The sequence below is a fragment of the Mytilus edulis genome, chromosome 13, assembly GCF_963676685.1.
Source record: "Mytilus edulis chromosome 13, xbMytEdul2.2, whole genome shotgun sequence".
Taxonomy (NCBI): domain Eukaryota; kingdom Metazoa; phylum Mollusca; class Bivalvia; order Mytilida; family Mytilidae; genus Mytilus; species Mytilus edulis.
In genome coordinates this window covers 48,135,392-48,152,393 of record NC_092356.1, presented here as the reverse complement: position 1 = coordinate 48,152,393, position 17,002 = coordinate 48,135,392, and the positions used below count along the sequence as shown (strand labels likewise).

The 17,002-nt window shown below is 31.2% G+C and overlaps 1 protein-coding gene across 16 annotated transcripts in view; it reads right to left on the bottom strand.

Moving 5' to 3' along the window:
- LOC139500788 (ephrin type-A receptor 4-like) overlaps nt 1-11,385 on the bottom strand; it is an 83,191-nt gene extending 71,806 nt beyond the window's left edge. For 9 of the 16 annotated variants that reach the window (XM_071289629.1, XM_071289631.1, XM_071289636.1 and 6 more), the window contains exon 1: nt 10,874-11,385. In XM_071289629.1, coding sequence (XP_071145730.1) covers nt 10,874-10,964 — 91 coding nt within the window. In that variant the 5' untranslated portion in view covers nt 10,965-11,385. The remainder of the gene's footprint in view (nt 1-10,873) is intronic. The other 7 variants (XM_071289634.1, XM_071289637.1, XM_071289642.1 and 4 more) reach the window with 2 other exon arrangements.
- Between the last annotated feature and the right edge of the window lie 5,617 nt (nt 11,386-17,002).

Below are 17,002 nucleotides of genomic sequence, written 5' to 3'. Positions count from 1 at the left end.
TTTGACTTCCTGACACAAGCTAAACACTGAATCTACATTGACAGGAGGTAAACCATGAAATCAGCCTCCAAAGTTCAAAATTTTACTTCAGAACATTGTCAGATATCTTGACCAAAGACATATAAGGTACTCAGAGGCCACTGTACTAGAATACTTCTTCAGTTTCAAAATTATCAGACAAGAAATCCAGTCATGATGCAAAGATAGTTACTTTAAGGCAGTCTCATAATGATATTGTTTGGAATGACACATTTCTAGAATATTTTTTTGATAAACTGCACTACTCGCACTCAGAAGATGACTTATTTATAATATTGTATGACTTCTACACATTCAATTTAAGTTATTTCATTTCATCTTGACTAAAATATACAATATTTTTATTGATAATTCCTACTTCAATTTCTGTATATTGGCAAAAGACTATTGATTTCAAAGATTTCTCACTAAAGGTGAATATAAACATGCAATTGAAATTCAATGAGAAAACGGGTCAGTAAGCGATCTTCTAGACAAGAAAAAACATTTCCCATTACGATCAAATACCATCTTGTACAGTTCTATGGAAAAATCCATATCAATAAAATGAAAAGCGAGAAAATCTGTCTCCATTTTACCTCAAAAATGGAATAACAATTGAACACGCAGGCAAAATAATATGTTTGTTAAAGTTTACTTTATTTCAATATATAAATTTCATTGAAATTCTGAACTCAGAAAAATATTAAGTCAACAAAAGTATTGAAGCCCTGTCGAAGAAGGCGGAACACGTCTTTCAAATTCTAAATTTTAGCCATTACTAAAATTCAATGAAACAATCCTTTCAATTTTTTCTTAAGCAGTTTGTAAATAAACGGAAGGGATTATCTCCACCTTACGACCCTTGTCAAAAACAAATGTTCCCCAATTCAAGTAAGATAAATTCTCTCTTTTCGACTTGAACCAGTACCAATGACGAACATGTTTGTTTGGTTTATAATAGAAGTATTTGGCGAGGGTAGATACCTGGGTACAGGGGTATTGTACCAGGTATGTCTAAAGACCACAGGTGATCAGCATTGCTTCTTGTGTTATCAGTACACAGACTGATTAAGTCAATGTTTGATTATTGATATCTATTTAATTAAATGTTGCATGACCCGTTGGGCAGGTAGAATTTTCATTAAAATGTAATGTGGTTGATGGATTAGTGAAAGATTATTAATAAAACAAGAAAAACAATAATGATATCATTGCTTTCAAAATACCATAAAAGTACATTTGACAAAACAATTCGCTCTGAAAGATAATGGGCAAAAACAATCACTTTTCAAAGTAACAGGACATTCAGAAGACAGATAGTTTCTAGTAAAAAATAGGCTGCAACGACCTACAAGCAGAATGTAAATTGAAGGTAGTTGGGCTCTCAAAAGATCAGTGTTACTGACATGGCTCAATTTGCCATGGCTTTACTTCCTACTTAAACTGCATGTGTATTTATATGCCTTTATGGTTAACTGTACATGTATTTACATGCAGTTTGGGTTAATTGTACATGTATTTACATGCAGCCGGGGTTCGTTGTACATAGACAAGATAAATGTTCTCAATTTAAACAGAGAAAGAAAGTACTTATAACAGATATGTCTCAGCTACAATATCAAATTATTCATCCTCCACAATATAAACCAAAATACAGATTTAGAGGAACAACACCATCATTTCTGTTTTTTATAATTAATGATTGACCATCCATCATGTGTAGCCTGGGGAGAGATATGACACCACTTCTCATGACATAGTACTTCCTACCTGTACAGAATACACAATTTACTTAACTTACAAACAGCTGGTTAGATAACCTGGCATATTGACAACATTGGACAAAAAAAGATCTTCTTTTCTCTAGATATTTTTGAAGGATTGAGACTGACTGTCATTGCTCTTATAAATACCCTTCTTAAACTTAATCTTTGAAGAAAACACTGAACTCTTAACAGAATCTTACAGCTAAAAACAGTGCAATGCAATGTATTATGGCCCTGTGCATATTGGTGCGAGTATCAATCATTTAAAATGTAGGTCCAATATGATTATATGTGACCACAAATCTTCGTATTGACAAGAGAAAATATCCCACAGCCCGACAATCTCATACTGTTTTAATAGATCTCTTATTGAAAACAAGAAAAAAACAAATTTATTTTCTGTTCCATTCATTGTGATATTATACTTCACATGTTCATTAAAATGGTAATACAGAAGTCTAGGCCCAGCATGACATAATATCACATTCCAGGAAAACCCAAAAGTTTTAAATGTGAATCAGCCAGAAAATCCCAGCATTAAATGCATCCATGTTCTTTGGATTATCTATAAAAAGGATTATTCCATCAAGAATACGATTAAAGTCTGCTTTCAGGATGAGGAAAATAAACATAAATCTCAGAAAATACATGTATGCCCCACAAAGAAGCATTAGCATCATGAGCATCATGTATCTAAATAAATTCTCATCACAGATAACTAAGTGTATCAGAAACAGATTTAAATGCTTTTACTGCAGTAAAATGGCTATAAAATCTCATTAATTTTCATAACTTGACAATACACAATACTATTAGTAGAGTGATATAACTCCCATGCTACAAGTGTTCTAATTGTTTTAAGATGCTATCATCTCAAATGTGAGATCATTTTGCACCACATGTAAAATGCGAAAGATAAATTTCGAATTAAAGCAAATTGGCTTTATCATTAAAAGTTCAACTTGATAAAATAACAAGATCCCAGAGCTTCATATAACACGAAATAAAGAGACATGATGAAATAGGAGCTAAAAACCCTCTTATCGGATCCAGTGGTGGTTATCTCTAAAAAAGTATCACAAAATAGATTTGATTCAAGGAGGTACATGTTAAATGCCATATTAACTTACAAAATCTGAAAAATGTTCCAATTTAAGATTTAGCCTTCAGTGTTACAGACTAGTTCATCAGTCCTTTGTATTTTAGCAGAAAGAAAAGAACTCTGTGATATCAAAAACTGAAAAATTACAGCTTTCAAAGAATTTTGTTTGATACAGCATTGTATATAATGGGACAAATACAAAGGTTGCCTTTTTTACCAACTATTACATGCTCATTCAAATGTTGAAACACCATACCTTATATAAAATACCTAAAACAAGTTTTCAGCGCCCTGATAGGTACATTAATTCATTTCGTGTCTAAAACATTTATTTCCACTACAACCACATCAACCTAAACCCTGCAAATTTAAAGATTACAACACTGCAATGCTCTGCAGGACTTCATAACACTCAAAGACATAATGAATAGGTTTTTAACAGTTAGTCAATATGAAAATCCTCTTCCAATGTCACTGAAATGTCATTCAAAATATCAGAATCCTTGTCAAGGATTTCCACTAAGGGAACTACAAAGCGGTAATTGATCTCGAATTATAATTTTCATCCTGAAACAGTATAAAAGTGCACTGTTATCAAGTGATGGTTTGCCATGTAAGCACTTAAGCTAAATACTATTGCATGCTAGAATGTGAAGATAAAAGAAGCTGACAACACTCGGTTGTCAAGTCGCCATTTTGAAATACAAAACATTTCTTTTTGCTAGAATATTTCTGCTTTGAAGTCGAGATATTAATAAACAAATCCTTTGCATTTAGACTTTTAAACTTTATATTTGGAAGAATGAGAAATAAAGTAGCCAGATGAAGGGAAATGGGCAAGTAACCATTGATACAGTTGTCCAAGGACTATAACCTTGTATGACCTTGGATGATGATGTACAACCTAATTTAAACTTGTCTTTGGTAATTCTAAGTCCATCCACATAATTACAAACTAGGAATGCAAAGCACTGTAAACACTTCGCTGGAGGCAACTTCACAAAGTACAAATATAGAACATGTCAATCAGCCATGATCGACTCCCCTATGTACTTCTCTGGACTGGAAAATTATATTAGTTGCAGTTTGTAGCTGTATTAAAATAGTTAATATGCTTGAGAGGTTCCGAATTAATTGATCAACTTTCCAAATTGTGCAACTTCAAACAGGAAGTCATTGAAGCATGACGCCATTGAGTAATGCTCTCAAAAAAGTGTGGAGAGATCAATGCGGAATTCTACAAATTCTTTGATCTGTGGTTCAAAAAAAATTACTCCATAAATCTATATTCAAGAGGGATCAACTTTATGCATAGTAGATGAACTGAATTAAACATATATAGTTTACCAAATTAATTACCGCCAATATCAAAGAAAGGCGAATAAGGTTATTGTTGTTTTAAACCCAATATTAAGGGAACCTACAAGCTAGATCAAACGCATAAAATTAGATAATCATTCTCTTGTAATTATTATATTGGATAGTGTTACAACTTCTAGGTCTAATAAACTGTCGATATTGAATTTCTCTTTTCAAGTAAAATTGCTATTTTAATTAACATTATTCCCTATAACAGGAATAACCAGAAACAAATTGAGGTGTCTTTGAAGGATGCATGCTAGTTATGTGGCATTATGCAAGACTATAGGCATAACATTAGCTGAAACCTTTAACATATTAATATTGCGTAATACCGTTGAAAATAAACTCTAGAGAACATACAAAAACAAACAAAATCATTATCAAGAATCTGACATGGGTCATAGCCATTAAACTGATGAGGGTCAATAACTTACATACATAAATTAATTACCACCCTTAATGAAAGATAAACCTCCATATCAATTAATACTTGGAATGTTGAGGTGTCCTGGGTATAGTCAGGTGTCAACAATCAAGTTAATGACTATAACATGTGTGTCAACACGAGGGTGAGAAGTGTTGACACATCCAATCATATAGGAGACAAAAATAATATTTTTAGATTTATTGTTTTAATGCTTTCAAGTACAAACTGAAATTTTGGTTTGAAAAAGGCAAAGATCAGTTTTGAGTCACAGCAGAAAAAGATCATTTTGTCAAATATGAAGTTCAGTCTGACACATGTAGGTGTCACAAAGTAATCACATAAATGTACTTTTAAAGATATGCAAACATTCTTGTACTGTGTCACATTAAAATAAAAACAATTGAGTCTTTTTTATCATTAGTAATTTTAGACGGAAGAAAAAAATCACTCCTTCGTCAACCAATCAAACATAGAAAAAAACGAAAACAAACAACCACCATCACCATGGATCATAATTCCCTCGCTCAAAAATGTCCAAATCACCTCTAATGTCCGAGGAATTTAATTGATCTGACAAATCGTAAAGTTATCCTAGGGACGACCAAACAATTGTGGTCAGCAACAAACAGGTACACAATAATGTATCTTCCACACGATAGATCAATGTCTTCACACCTCATTTACACCTGAAATCTTCACCTGGGCAGACAAAGGTGAAAACGTACCTGTGCCGCAGGCCGATTCTAACATCATCGATACCTGTAATGGGCCTACACAATTCCCTGGCCATATGTCACTTCCTACTGTTTGACGGATTGAGCTTTGTTGTATTTTTTTCTGTTCGTTTGAAGTTTTTATGCAATTCTTCATTACTAATTTTAATCAATCAAAATTAACATTAAATTTGTTCCGAACTTTTTTTAATTTTCTTTGTACCATATCCATGAAACAATATATTTATGATGACGTCTTTGTTTGAAGGTGCAATTTTTGTCAGGTTTGCAATGCTGCACTTCACATTTATTCTTGTCTATTTTAATAAAACTCAATTAAAACTGAATATTTTAAGAATGTAAATAACTGTATATATAATGACCTTTAAATGTTGACTAACACCCAAATATTTTGAAATAGGGAGTAAATGATATATTATATAATTATCTGTAACAAATATTTGCCTAGCTTCCCAATTATATGAAGTGTGGACTGAATTCCAATGGACACTGGTCAATTGTAATTTGACAGGTAGCCCTAGACATTTATGAGATCATTACCATCTAAATTCACATCACATTTTATAGTTATAAACTAATAATCAAGTTAGTCTTATCAATTCTAATCCCATTATTATTGGACAATAAACTCTAATAGTGTAAATACTTGACCACTACATATAATGGTCCATTGGTATAATTTTATGGCTGTTATCAAACTATGGTTGACAACTGTAATTTACCACACTAATCTCTATAATACTTCACAAGAAACTGGAATTTAGACTACCACCAACCTCCCCCCTCTTATTTTTTTTGAAAATATTCAGAACAGTCTAAATTTAAATGAATAATGTCAGAGACTCATAATTGCCAGAAGTTTCAATTCAATTCTCAAAAGTATATTGTTGAAGTATTTATGTGTTTTTAATGAAACTAAAATATTGATAAGTATTGACAATTGTCTGTACAAATGATTATAGAAACAGACATTTTTTTATCATTTACATACATGATTTTCATATTTACTAGGCAAATTATATTTTGGTCAGGCCAAAAAAATTAAGCATATTGAATAACACACAATATACTACATGTAAAGATAAATAAAAAAATCATCAAAAAACAAAAATTGGAGAGAGCTCTACCAAATTGTGAAATTATTAAATTTAATTGAATCTGGCCTATAACAATGTATAAACCTCATCATTATAATCCAAATATAAACATGTACATGCATCAACAATTACTAGATTTAAAAATGTCAGGTAAGCAAGAACACAAAACAGATGCTCTTATAATTTTACAATAGTAAACTAGAAACAGGGGACTATTACACTTGTATTTGTATGATCCTGGGACTATTACAGAAGGTATTTTATGATGGTTATTTGTGAGATACATGTTTTATTAATTAGACAACTTAAATCTTCAAAGCATTTTTATTTAAGTACCTATTATCTAATTTATTTTCAAGATGTTTAACTGAATATCAATTTAATTTTACTGTTTTAAGCTCATTAATTTCTTCCTTACAGAGTGTTTTTCCATGGTGAAAGGTATAAATAAAATTTCACTGCGGGATGATACATGTTTTGGTACCATGATGAGTTTTCAAATTCAACCCCAAGACTTTTAAATGTCAAACAATTTCTTATATAAGATACACATATATTCTTATTTTTTTCCGTTTAAATTGTTATAGTGTAAACAATTTGACAAATACATGTACATGTACTTGAAACTTTAAAAACTCATAAAGTGATAAAAAAAAGTTCAATATTTTAACCTTAAGTTTTCTTTGCTTCTTTATGATTGCCATATATGAAAAGACTGCAATTTACTGGATCAAGCTTAAGCCCATTCAAGATCAAAATTGAACACAGCCACGCACCCTTAATGCATGTTTACCAAGTCAACAAGTGAAACAGTTCAATAGCAAAGGCTTTGAAATTTAAATTATCGGCTTGAATTTCAATAGCAGCCTTTCAATGTCCAACCATTCAATTAAACTGACAACAATGTCCAAATGGCCACTCAGATTACTTGACCGCTACAGGTAAAATATAGCTATGAAAAAGATTAAAATATAATTGTCCTTGGGTCTTATAAATCTTTATCTTCTATCAAGCCTTCTTAAGAAAAGTTTTACTGAAAGAACGAGATAAAAAGATAGGATTGAAAAGTGTATTGAATTTGGGTAGAAGGAGATTTAAGATTAAGCTGTGTATTTGATCCTGCAAATTTATATCAAATGATTGTATGTAGTCAAAATGAAAGTCTGGTCAATTTTCATCATTTTTGTTGGCAACAATTTAATCAATGATACTGGAAACATTTTGTACATATTACAAAGCAAAAGATATAAATCTTCAGGATTTTACTTTGATTTTAACCAACAATAAATTGTTTAAGAAATTTTTTTCACTTTCTTTTACATGTATAACTAGGGTGATTTGTTTACAAAAAATTCAAGAGGATTTATGCAAAAACAAAATTTTGTTTTTAATATTTTGAAATGCTCCTCGACTTGATCCTTACTTGGACTGAAATACTTATGGTATGGACTAGGGTAAGCAGTAAAGTTTTAGAAGGTACATGTAGCTGGGAAAATCCTCTTCTTTGCCTTATCTTCAAATCTTTTTAAAAAAGAGATACACAGACCACAAAAATGAGAAAATAATTAGTCTGAACCCCAACCTAACTAAAGTATCAGTTGTGTTGACAGAAAAATAGAATAATTCGTCACAAAACTGACCACAATTGAATTTTTACAATGACCCGTCCCATAGAGAAAATTATCTGTTAATGTCTCTGTGGTCCAATACAACATGGTGACCTCTTTTGACAAAGGTCAAACCTCCAGTCTGAAGGACAAAGAAGTTGAGCCAACTGTTGACCATCCATCATGTCCATCTACTTTATCCTATGATGTAGTAAAGTGTCAATTAAAGAAAGTATATCAGGCCTATATGTATATATGCAAATAAATCGTTAAAAGAAGAGAACTGTGATAATTTAGAAAACCAAAGAACAAAAGTTTGGTCACCTTACAATATGTTCAATTTTCAATACAGTCAAACAGAATTAGTGTCTGGTTATATATAAAAAAGAAGATATGGTATGATTGCCAATGAGACAACTATCCACAAAAGACCAAAATGACACAGACATTAACAACTATATAATAGGTCACCGTACGGCCTTCAACAATGAGCAAAGCCCATACCACATAGTCAGCTATAAAAGGCCCCGATCAGACAATGTAAAACAATTCAAACGAGAAAACTAACGGCCTTATTTATGTAAAAAAAAATGTAACTTAGACTTGCTACATAATTTACATTTTAAATAATTTATGAAATCAAAAATTCAAAGAAGTTACCCAACTGTTATAGAAAACCTTTTAAAGAAGCTACAGTGCAGCAAAATTTGGGCAAAATAACACAAAGACCTTCACTTGTTTAATAATTATTTTGATTGGTTCATGGACAAAAGTGAAATAATAATATACCTGTTAAAATATTATTAAATATGAATCGAAATATTGGTTGAAAATTATGAAAACTCAACTGAAAGAAAAAATCTGATTAGAAATGAAAAATAACAAAATCAAGCCAAAAGCTTGCCATCATCGTGATCATCGCAATCTGATGTTCTTTAACTTTAAATAGATTACCAAAATCTTAACATGACATGACTTTAAGAATACAGACTTGCATGCAAGTTTTTCTTTCTACTCATATCAACTTTCATATTTTCTGGCTATGATGTAATACATTCAGATGTCAGAACAGTTTTAGTTTCATTTTATTTAAAAGCAGACAAGAAGATTGAAATCAAGCTTCTTTTTTTTTTTGTAAGATAACATGACAGATTGGTTCAAAAAGTTAAAATCCTGTTTTATAAAATAATTTAGTTTACTTTTTCATTTCATTGATCACAGTAATAGTAACAATAAAGTCATCTTCTTTAAACAAAATATCAAAGTGGTCATATTAATTTACGTGTTGAGGATTTGGTACAGGCCTCAACATCATTGTATTGATCCATCTAAGCGAAATAATGTGGCTGAAAAAACTTATTTGTTTGCGACCATAATTGTTTGGTCCACTGGAAGAAATAATTGTGACAATTAAAATGTATTGTACTCTTGAGATTGCACACAGTGCGAAACGATGTAATTACATCTTTAAATTGAAATGGTCTTGTTCAAATGTAAATGATACATACACAATCTTATCCCAAAGTAATAATTTACTTTTACATAGAGTTTTGTTCATGTTGTTCGCTTTTTTGTCTTCATTTTAGATGGAATTTACAAACACAAAAACATTATTTCACCCTATTTTGCAAATAAATTACTAAGACAGCAAGGCTATATATATATGTAAGCAATATTATTTTTTCTTTCTTTTATCAGGAACATATATATAACTGTTCCCAGCTTTTATCCAGGACCCACTTCTATATGTTTTGAAAATTATTTTCCGTATTATTTGTCCTCTAAAACTATATCAACACTTCAGTCAAGAATAATTTCTTTGTTGATCATCATCAAAATCATTAACCAATCTGCAATTTATATATATATTTGTTTATTTGAATTAGATTAAACATGTTTATTCTATAATTGTTTTTTTTTTCTTACCAATTACATACTTAATGGACAAAATAGCCAAAACAGATAACAATGAAATGTCATCAGATTATTGTTTGATGAAAAAGAATTTGACACAATTGTGAATCATCCTTTAAGCCATAAATCTGATATAATTGGTAATTTTATTTGAATGTATCCCTTAAAGCACTGATTAGTTCTGATAAATTTCTAATTTATTTTACAATACAAAACTGTCTGCCAGAGGAAATATTTTTTTCTGACAATTTTTCATTTCAGTAAAAAACATAGCAACAATGAAATTCATAAAGTTTACATTACTAACCCAAAAAATATTATAAAATAATTAATTTTAATTACAATGAAATTTGTAAAGGGTGCCTCTTCTTTTGAAGTTTTTAATTTATCCAAAAATTACTTATGATTATTTTAAAAGAACAAATAGAATACATTATAAAGATTTAAAAAATACATGAAATGGAGATATATAAATTGATATATCTGATGTCATAATAAATCATGAGAGACTGCTGATTTGGTTCGCATGGGTGATTTAAAAAAAACCTGAGTAAAATACACATTCTTTACCAGTTTCTGAAATACAAAATCAATGATGTCAACTGTTTCTCAAGCAAAACAAAGGCTTCAAAAATCAATGAAGACAACAACAAGCCAATATCATACACAAAATAAGAAAATAAGTTATTAGAAACAAGAAAATAGTGGATAAATATTAAATTTTGTTTGTGTAAGGTTAGAAATATTGACACACTGTCGCTGAATATGTGTGTACTGTTATCGTCTGTTTATAATGTGTGCCGTGTTTACAAAATAGCTGTTTATGTCCAGCAATACACTTACCTTTTTCACATGAAATATAAGATGATATAAACCACAAATAATACACAAGGCCTCGAAATATAAATCCTACGAAGCGACATGGCTTCGCCATGTTTTGGCCAGTGTTTCACTTTTCAGTCTGCAAAAATAGCATTAACGCATGCGCAAGTAATTCTAAGGTAAAAACTTTCCCGTTATCGGACAGGTGAAAATAAGTTTAGTTTTTTATTTTCACAAAATAATAAAGGAAAATTACCACTTTTGTTACACATGTAATAGAACATTAACTTATGTATTTGATTTGTGTACGCGTATTCGATCTATCTGTAAAAACACTTCCAGTGGGATCAAACGGGTTCCGCTGTATTCTTATAATCCTTTAATCTTGACACAATATGTTAATTGATTAGTGCAATTTACGTTAATTAATCCACAAAACTTCAAAATTTGTGATTTTGAACTGTAGCAATGCAGTATAGCATTTCCTTCCGAATAATGAATTGATTGCTTCAGATCAACAGCGTATTTGATATAACTCCGCCCACGAAAAATGTATTGGCGAATTATATTTTTCCTATTTTGACTTATTCATACGTGAACAATAAAAGTTTACAAGCTTATTTATTTTACAAAGGTTTGTTTGAATTTCCATAGTTTATTTATTAAAACGTTAAAATCATATATATACTTACATTTTAATATTTTCAATATATTTTCCCGCAGTTTTATTAGTTTATTTTTTTCTTCACATTTTACTAATGTCGCACCTATAAAGCTATATAATTATGTTTATTCGAGACTATCAACTTATTAAAAAAATCAAGTTTGATGAGTTAAATATCATTTCAAACGTTGACATGTGGCACCGTTGCATACGATTATAGAATGTGAACGCGGACCTCTTTGAAAGCTCCCATTTTGTTAACGCGAAGTTAACAGAGAACACCGCATTAATAAAAGAAAACAGAACAACATTTTGTGATAACTTTTTAGATTAAGGAACACTGGTGTTAATTTTATTTTCATCCAAATGTTAAACAGCAAATTTAATCAGAAATAGCTGAACTGTCTCTTAATCCCCCTATATCATACTATATTGTACTATTTCTAGTATATTGGTATAATAGTCCCAAATGTTGTATGTTGATATTTTTTTTTACCAGAAACAAGTGCAATGGTACAAATATAAGAGGGGGGGCAAGGGGTTTAACTGTTATGCTGTTATGGGGCAATTTAATTCTTTGTTATCTGTTATTTTGAAAATATATTTGCTGTTAGCTGTTATTGTCTTATTCTTTGTTAGCTGTTATTGGGCTTTTAGTTTTTTTGTTATCTGTTATTGTGATAATGTATTTGCTGTTAACTGTTATTGAAAATTGGAATGTTAGCATTTTTTTTTTTTTTTTACAGTCAATATTCGATATAAATTGAAGATCATTGGACATTGGGGTCTACCGCTACTAATATGTTTGTCCCGTATTCAGAGAAGGATTCCATTAACATATACCCATCTCAGAAGTGAGGTCCAGGACAAATCATGTATATCTTATGATTATCCTTTGTAATAAATTCCATTTTTTATGAATGTGTATTTAGAATTATCTTAATTTTTTGTATGAGAATAATGTTCCTTGTTTCCCGTACGAACATATTAAATTAAAACAATTCTTAATATGACAAATAGGAAAACATATGGCCAGGAATATCTGACAAGGATCTCAATTAAGGACTAGGTCCTAACAACCACTTAACCTTTTATATAACATGGTACATATAGACTCAGCTCTCTGATTCTTTTCAAAGCAGAACCAAATGCATTGTACAATGAAAGTTCCAACCATGTGCTTGGGTCCGAAGCTGCACATAACTCATTACAAACAAAGATTTATTTCGTTTCAAGCCATTGTTACCCTACTAAGCTATATATTCTACTTATTAGTACACTTGGTACAATCAAAAACCTGAGCTGATAAAAAAAATTGTTCAAATAAGGCCTTTGAAAATAGTGGAATAAATTGCTTTTGGAGTGTCAAAATTCGTTCGAAGTACTTGATAAATTGCATGCTTATAATTGGTGCTTTTGATTTTGCTACTCTATATACCACTTTGACTCTTAGTCTTATTAAGAAAAATTCACACACCTCATTAAATGGTCATTTAGAAAAAGTCAGAATATTCAAACTCTTTTAGGTCATTTTTTTTTATTAGCAACAAAGGGAGCTTCAGTCAATATATATAAACAATACAATAAACAATAAGAAATACTGATTTGTCAAAGACCGAATTATTTTAATATTTCATTTACTGTTATCTGTTTTTGTCCATTTTAATTCCTTGTTATCTGTTATGAGCCAAATCAATTTGCTGTTTTGCTGTTATTGGGACCCCCCTTGCCCCCCCTCATATAAGAAGGTAAAATACGAAGATTATGTTATAAAATCGTGTTGACAATTATTTTGGCTTTTAATTGTTGATAGATATTTCGGCTATTTGTTGTGAGCCGTAAAAATAGTCAAGACGATTTTATACCATCATCTTCGTATACATATTTGTAGTTACCATCTTATACCAGTGCGCAAACTTTTATATTTTTATCACACCTGCGCAAAATTGGCATTTCTAGGGGATCCGGAACACACTATAAACCAACTTATTCTCGCGTTTAGTTCTTTTTTGCCAACCTCACGGCAATTTTCAAAAGCAGACAAGGACATTTTCGCGACTTTTAATATTCGAGTTTTTTTTTCTACTCGCGAAAATTAGTTAATTGACAGTATTAGATTTGATTGTTAGTCTTTTAATATATGATATAGACTTTTTTCAATTTAACCATGTCAGAGTATATAAATCAGGTCACACTAAGAGTACAAACTCCCCGGTACCGAAGCTGGAGCTTGTACTTTTCATTTATATTATTGTCCCAAAAGTGATGGGTAAATTTCCCCCTTGTCCCCGGCTCTTATGCCAGTAATATACGTATATACTAGCTTATTTGTTCAGTCATGTCATAGACATATATTATTAAGTTGTAGTGTATGCAATGTCTCTGTCCATTCTGATTTTTTTTGGTCAATATTTTTAAGTATATATGTCGTATGACAATAAATTTCTATTTTGATTTAATGGTGAACAAATTTTACTTTTACACTGCCAAAATCTGCTTTTATTTTATTACTGAAAAGAATAATTTTATATTCTATAAATATGCATCGTATGTTTTGTGATTACATGTGTATAAATTATAATCTCTCATAAATCTTTTCAGTGCGGGACTTTTATTTAAGAAGTGGAAATTCGACCCAAAGATACCATGGCAAAAAAACACCCAACGAAAGCGACGAAAAGACAAACAACAAACAACAATCTACAAAACATTACATAGAAGATGAAAGACGGAAACAAAACTATGACAACAAAAAAACGAAACGGCGACGATAGACAAAAAAAACAATCTTCCAAACTCTACACAGAAGACAAAAGACGGAAACAAAACTATGACAAAAAAAACCCGAATGCGACGAAAAGACAAACAACAATCTACAAAACTCTACATATAAGACCATAGACGGAACAACACGAACCCTATACCGAAACGGAGTGGTGGGTGATCTCAAGTGCTCCGCAATGGTAAGCAGATCCTGCTCCACAAGTTAATTGGCATACGGTGATGGGTAGTTGATCGAACAGGAGTTATTTTCTTATATGTTTAACACATGTAGTATCACTGTCCTTAAATTTTAGTCGAATAAGTTGCTTTATAATTTTCAGATCGATTGTAAGTATTGTTCCTAATTTTGGTTTTATTGAACTGTCGAGAATACCAGAATATTTAAACAAACTTAGTAAAGTGTTGATCTGTTCCAATAGATATTCATGAAGCCGCCTTCTGCATCTTTTCTTCTATTTGGCGTGTAGCAAGGTTTACAGAAAGGTCATCCGGGCGTTAAACAAGATTACCTTTTTATTGGTGAAGCGGATATTGGCAATGGCCGTGGACATTTGAATTGCTGCATTCAATATTTTCTATAACACCAATATTGATAAAAACATCTAATGTGGTATTTTATTAAGTATTTTATAGTTAAGGAGGACATTCTTCTGCAAATGTCCCAGAAATCCATGGAAACACTTTCTATAGTTTTTATTGTCAAGACTTTACTTTTATAGTATGGATTAATATAGATTTCATATAGTATATTGAACAAAGGGTTCCATTATTGGACACAAAATTAAGACGCCTTTAGATGCTATTTGTCACTTGCCTATATGACCCAAACATGTAAGATTACAAGCACTTCTCAACAATTGAATTATTTATACTCTAATATATAAAAAAAAATTATTCATATCAAGATGTCATTCTGCCTATACTTGACCCAAACATGTATTAGTATTATAAACACTTTTCAACAATTGAATTATTTATACTCTAATATAACAAATATATTTACATCAAGATGTCATTCTGCCTATACTTGACCCAAACATACCATAGAATACATAAGTACAAAATTGCTGCCAGGCCACCTCCTAAATTATGGAAATCTAGCTTTTTGCATTAGCCATATCTGATCATATCTTGGTTTAACGCTATTATTGTTCACAGTATCTTAATTATATGAACAGCATGGACGCATGGTGCTTATATCAATCTTATATGGGTACATATAGCATTACAAGTTTATGGTGCATCAATATGCATGCATATGTATACATGCAACTGCGGTTCCGTGTAGGTTCTGATGTACAATTTACGGCAAAAGGAAACATTTTTAATTCCCCATTGTTACGTTTCCTTTTTTTTTGGACAGAGACGAACCTGTATAGTCCCGTCTTGCGATGGTTATTTATCCAAATGCGTTCGCAATGACAGTGTCGGTATCGAATCATGTGAACATAATCTATGTATCACTGGTAAAATATAAAGTTAGATTTTTTTTACTAAAACTTACTCAAAACCTGTACTGAATTCCGAGTTTAATAGATACGAAGATTTGGTTTGGAAGTTAGGCTGAACATTTAAAAAAACGTATTATTATAAACAGGAGTGATGTTTTTGCAAGAGCTCGTAAATTCAGATACGACCCATGTTAGCTTGTGGGTAATACATACACATGCATAAACACTCTTTATGTATACATAATTTCTCTGTAACATTAAATATGCAAATTTGAGGAAGCAAATGTTTATTCTTCCCTCGCCGGGTTTCGAACTCATGATATGGGACATCGAGACAACAACACATGTACTGTGCCCTCTAGATCTCTAGACCACTCATACAGCCTTTACAGGAGTAAATCTCTAAAAAGAGAACAATACATTGTGTAAATACTATTGACGCGTCTTTTTGTGTGCTGTTTAAGAGTGTTCAGGCCTATTGGCCTATAGATTGCAGTGATCTCTATAGGAATTTAGGATTAGGTTACCTACATAGATCTTTCGTTGTTTTCATTTTTGTTATAGTTGTCGTCTCTTTTATGTATATAGTTATAAGAAGATGTGGCGTGAGTGTCAATGAGAAAACTCTTCATCCAAGTCACGATATGTAAAGTTAACCATTATAGGTAAAGGAACTGTCAAGCTGTAAAGTGCCCAAAACATTACTAGTGTAAACCCATTCAAACAGGAAAACCGACGGTCAATTTATCATTTTAAAGCCAATTTCTACTTTTTTCATATCCTCTGAAAGGGTTACTGGATATTACATAATAAGTTAGAAACCTGTTTACATAACATGTTAAACTTGCTAGACAATAGCTGTGCATATATACATAGTAAAGAACGAACAAATTACTCTTGGGAATGCTGAGATAAATGATACCTCATTTTTATTATATTGACGCGGATTCATTTCAAGTGCAGCGATAGTGCATCACCTAGACAAACAGATTAATACACATACAGAACGAACCCGTGGGTATGCAAAACGCCATTTTAATCCATAGATAAACATTTTAACCCTGGATGCATACAAAACACTATTTTAATCGAAAAGCAATAAGTGTAAAAGTGCAAATATCTTGGTGTTTTTGAAACAGCCAGATAGACAAGACAGACAGACATACGGTATTTAAATCTTTACCCAGTGGGCACTCAACGTTGTGACAACGTTGAAATTTGGTTGAAATATGGTCGTGACGTTGATCGACC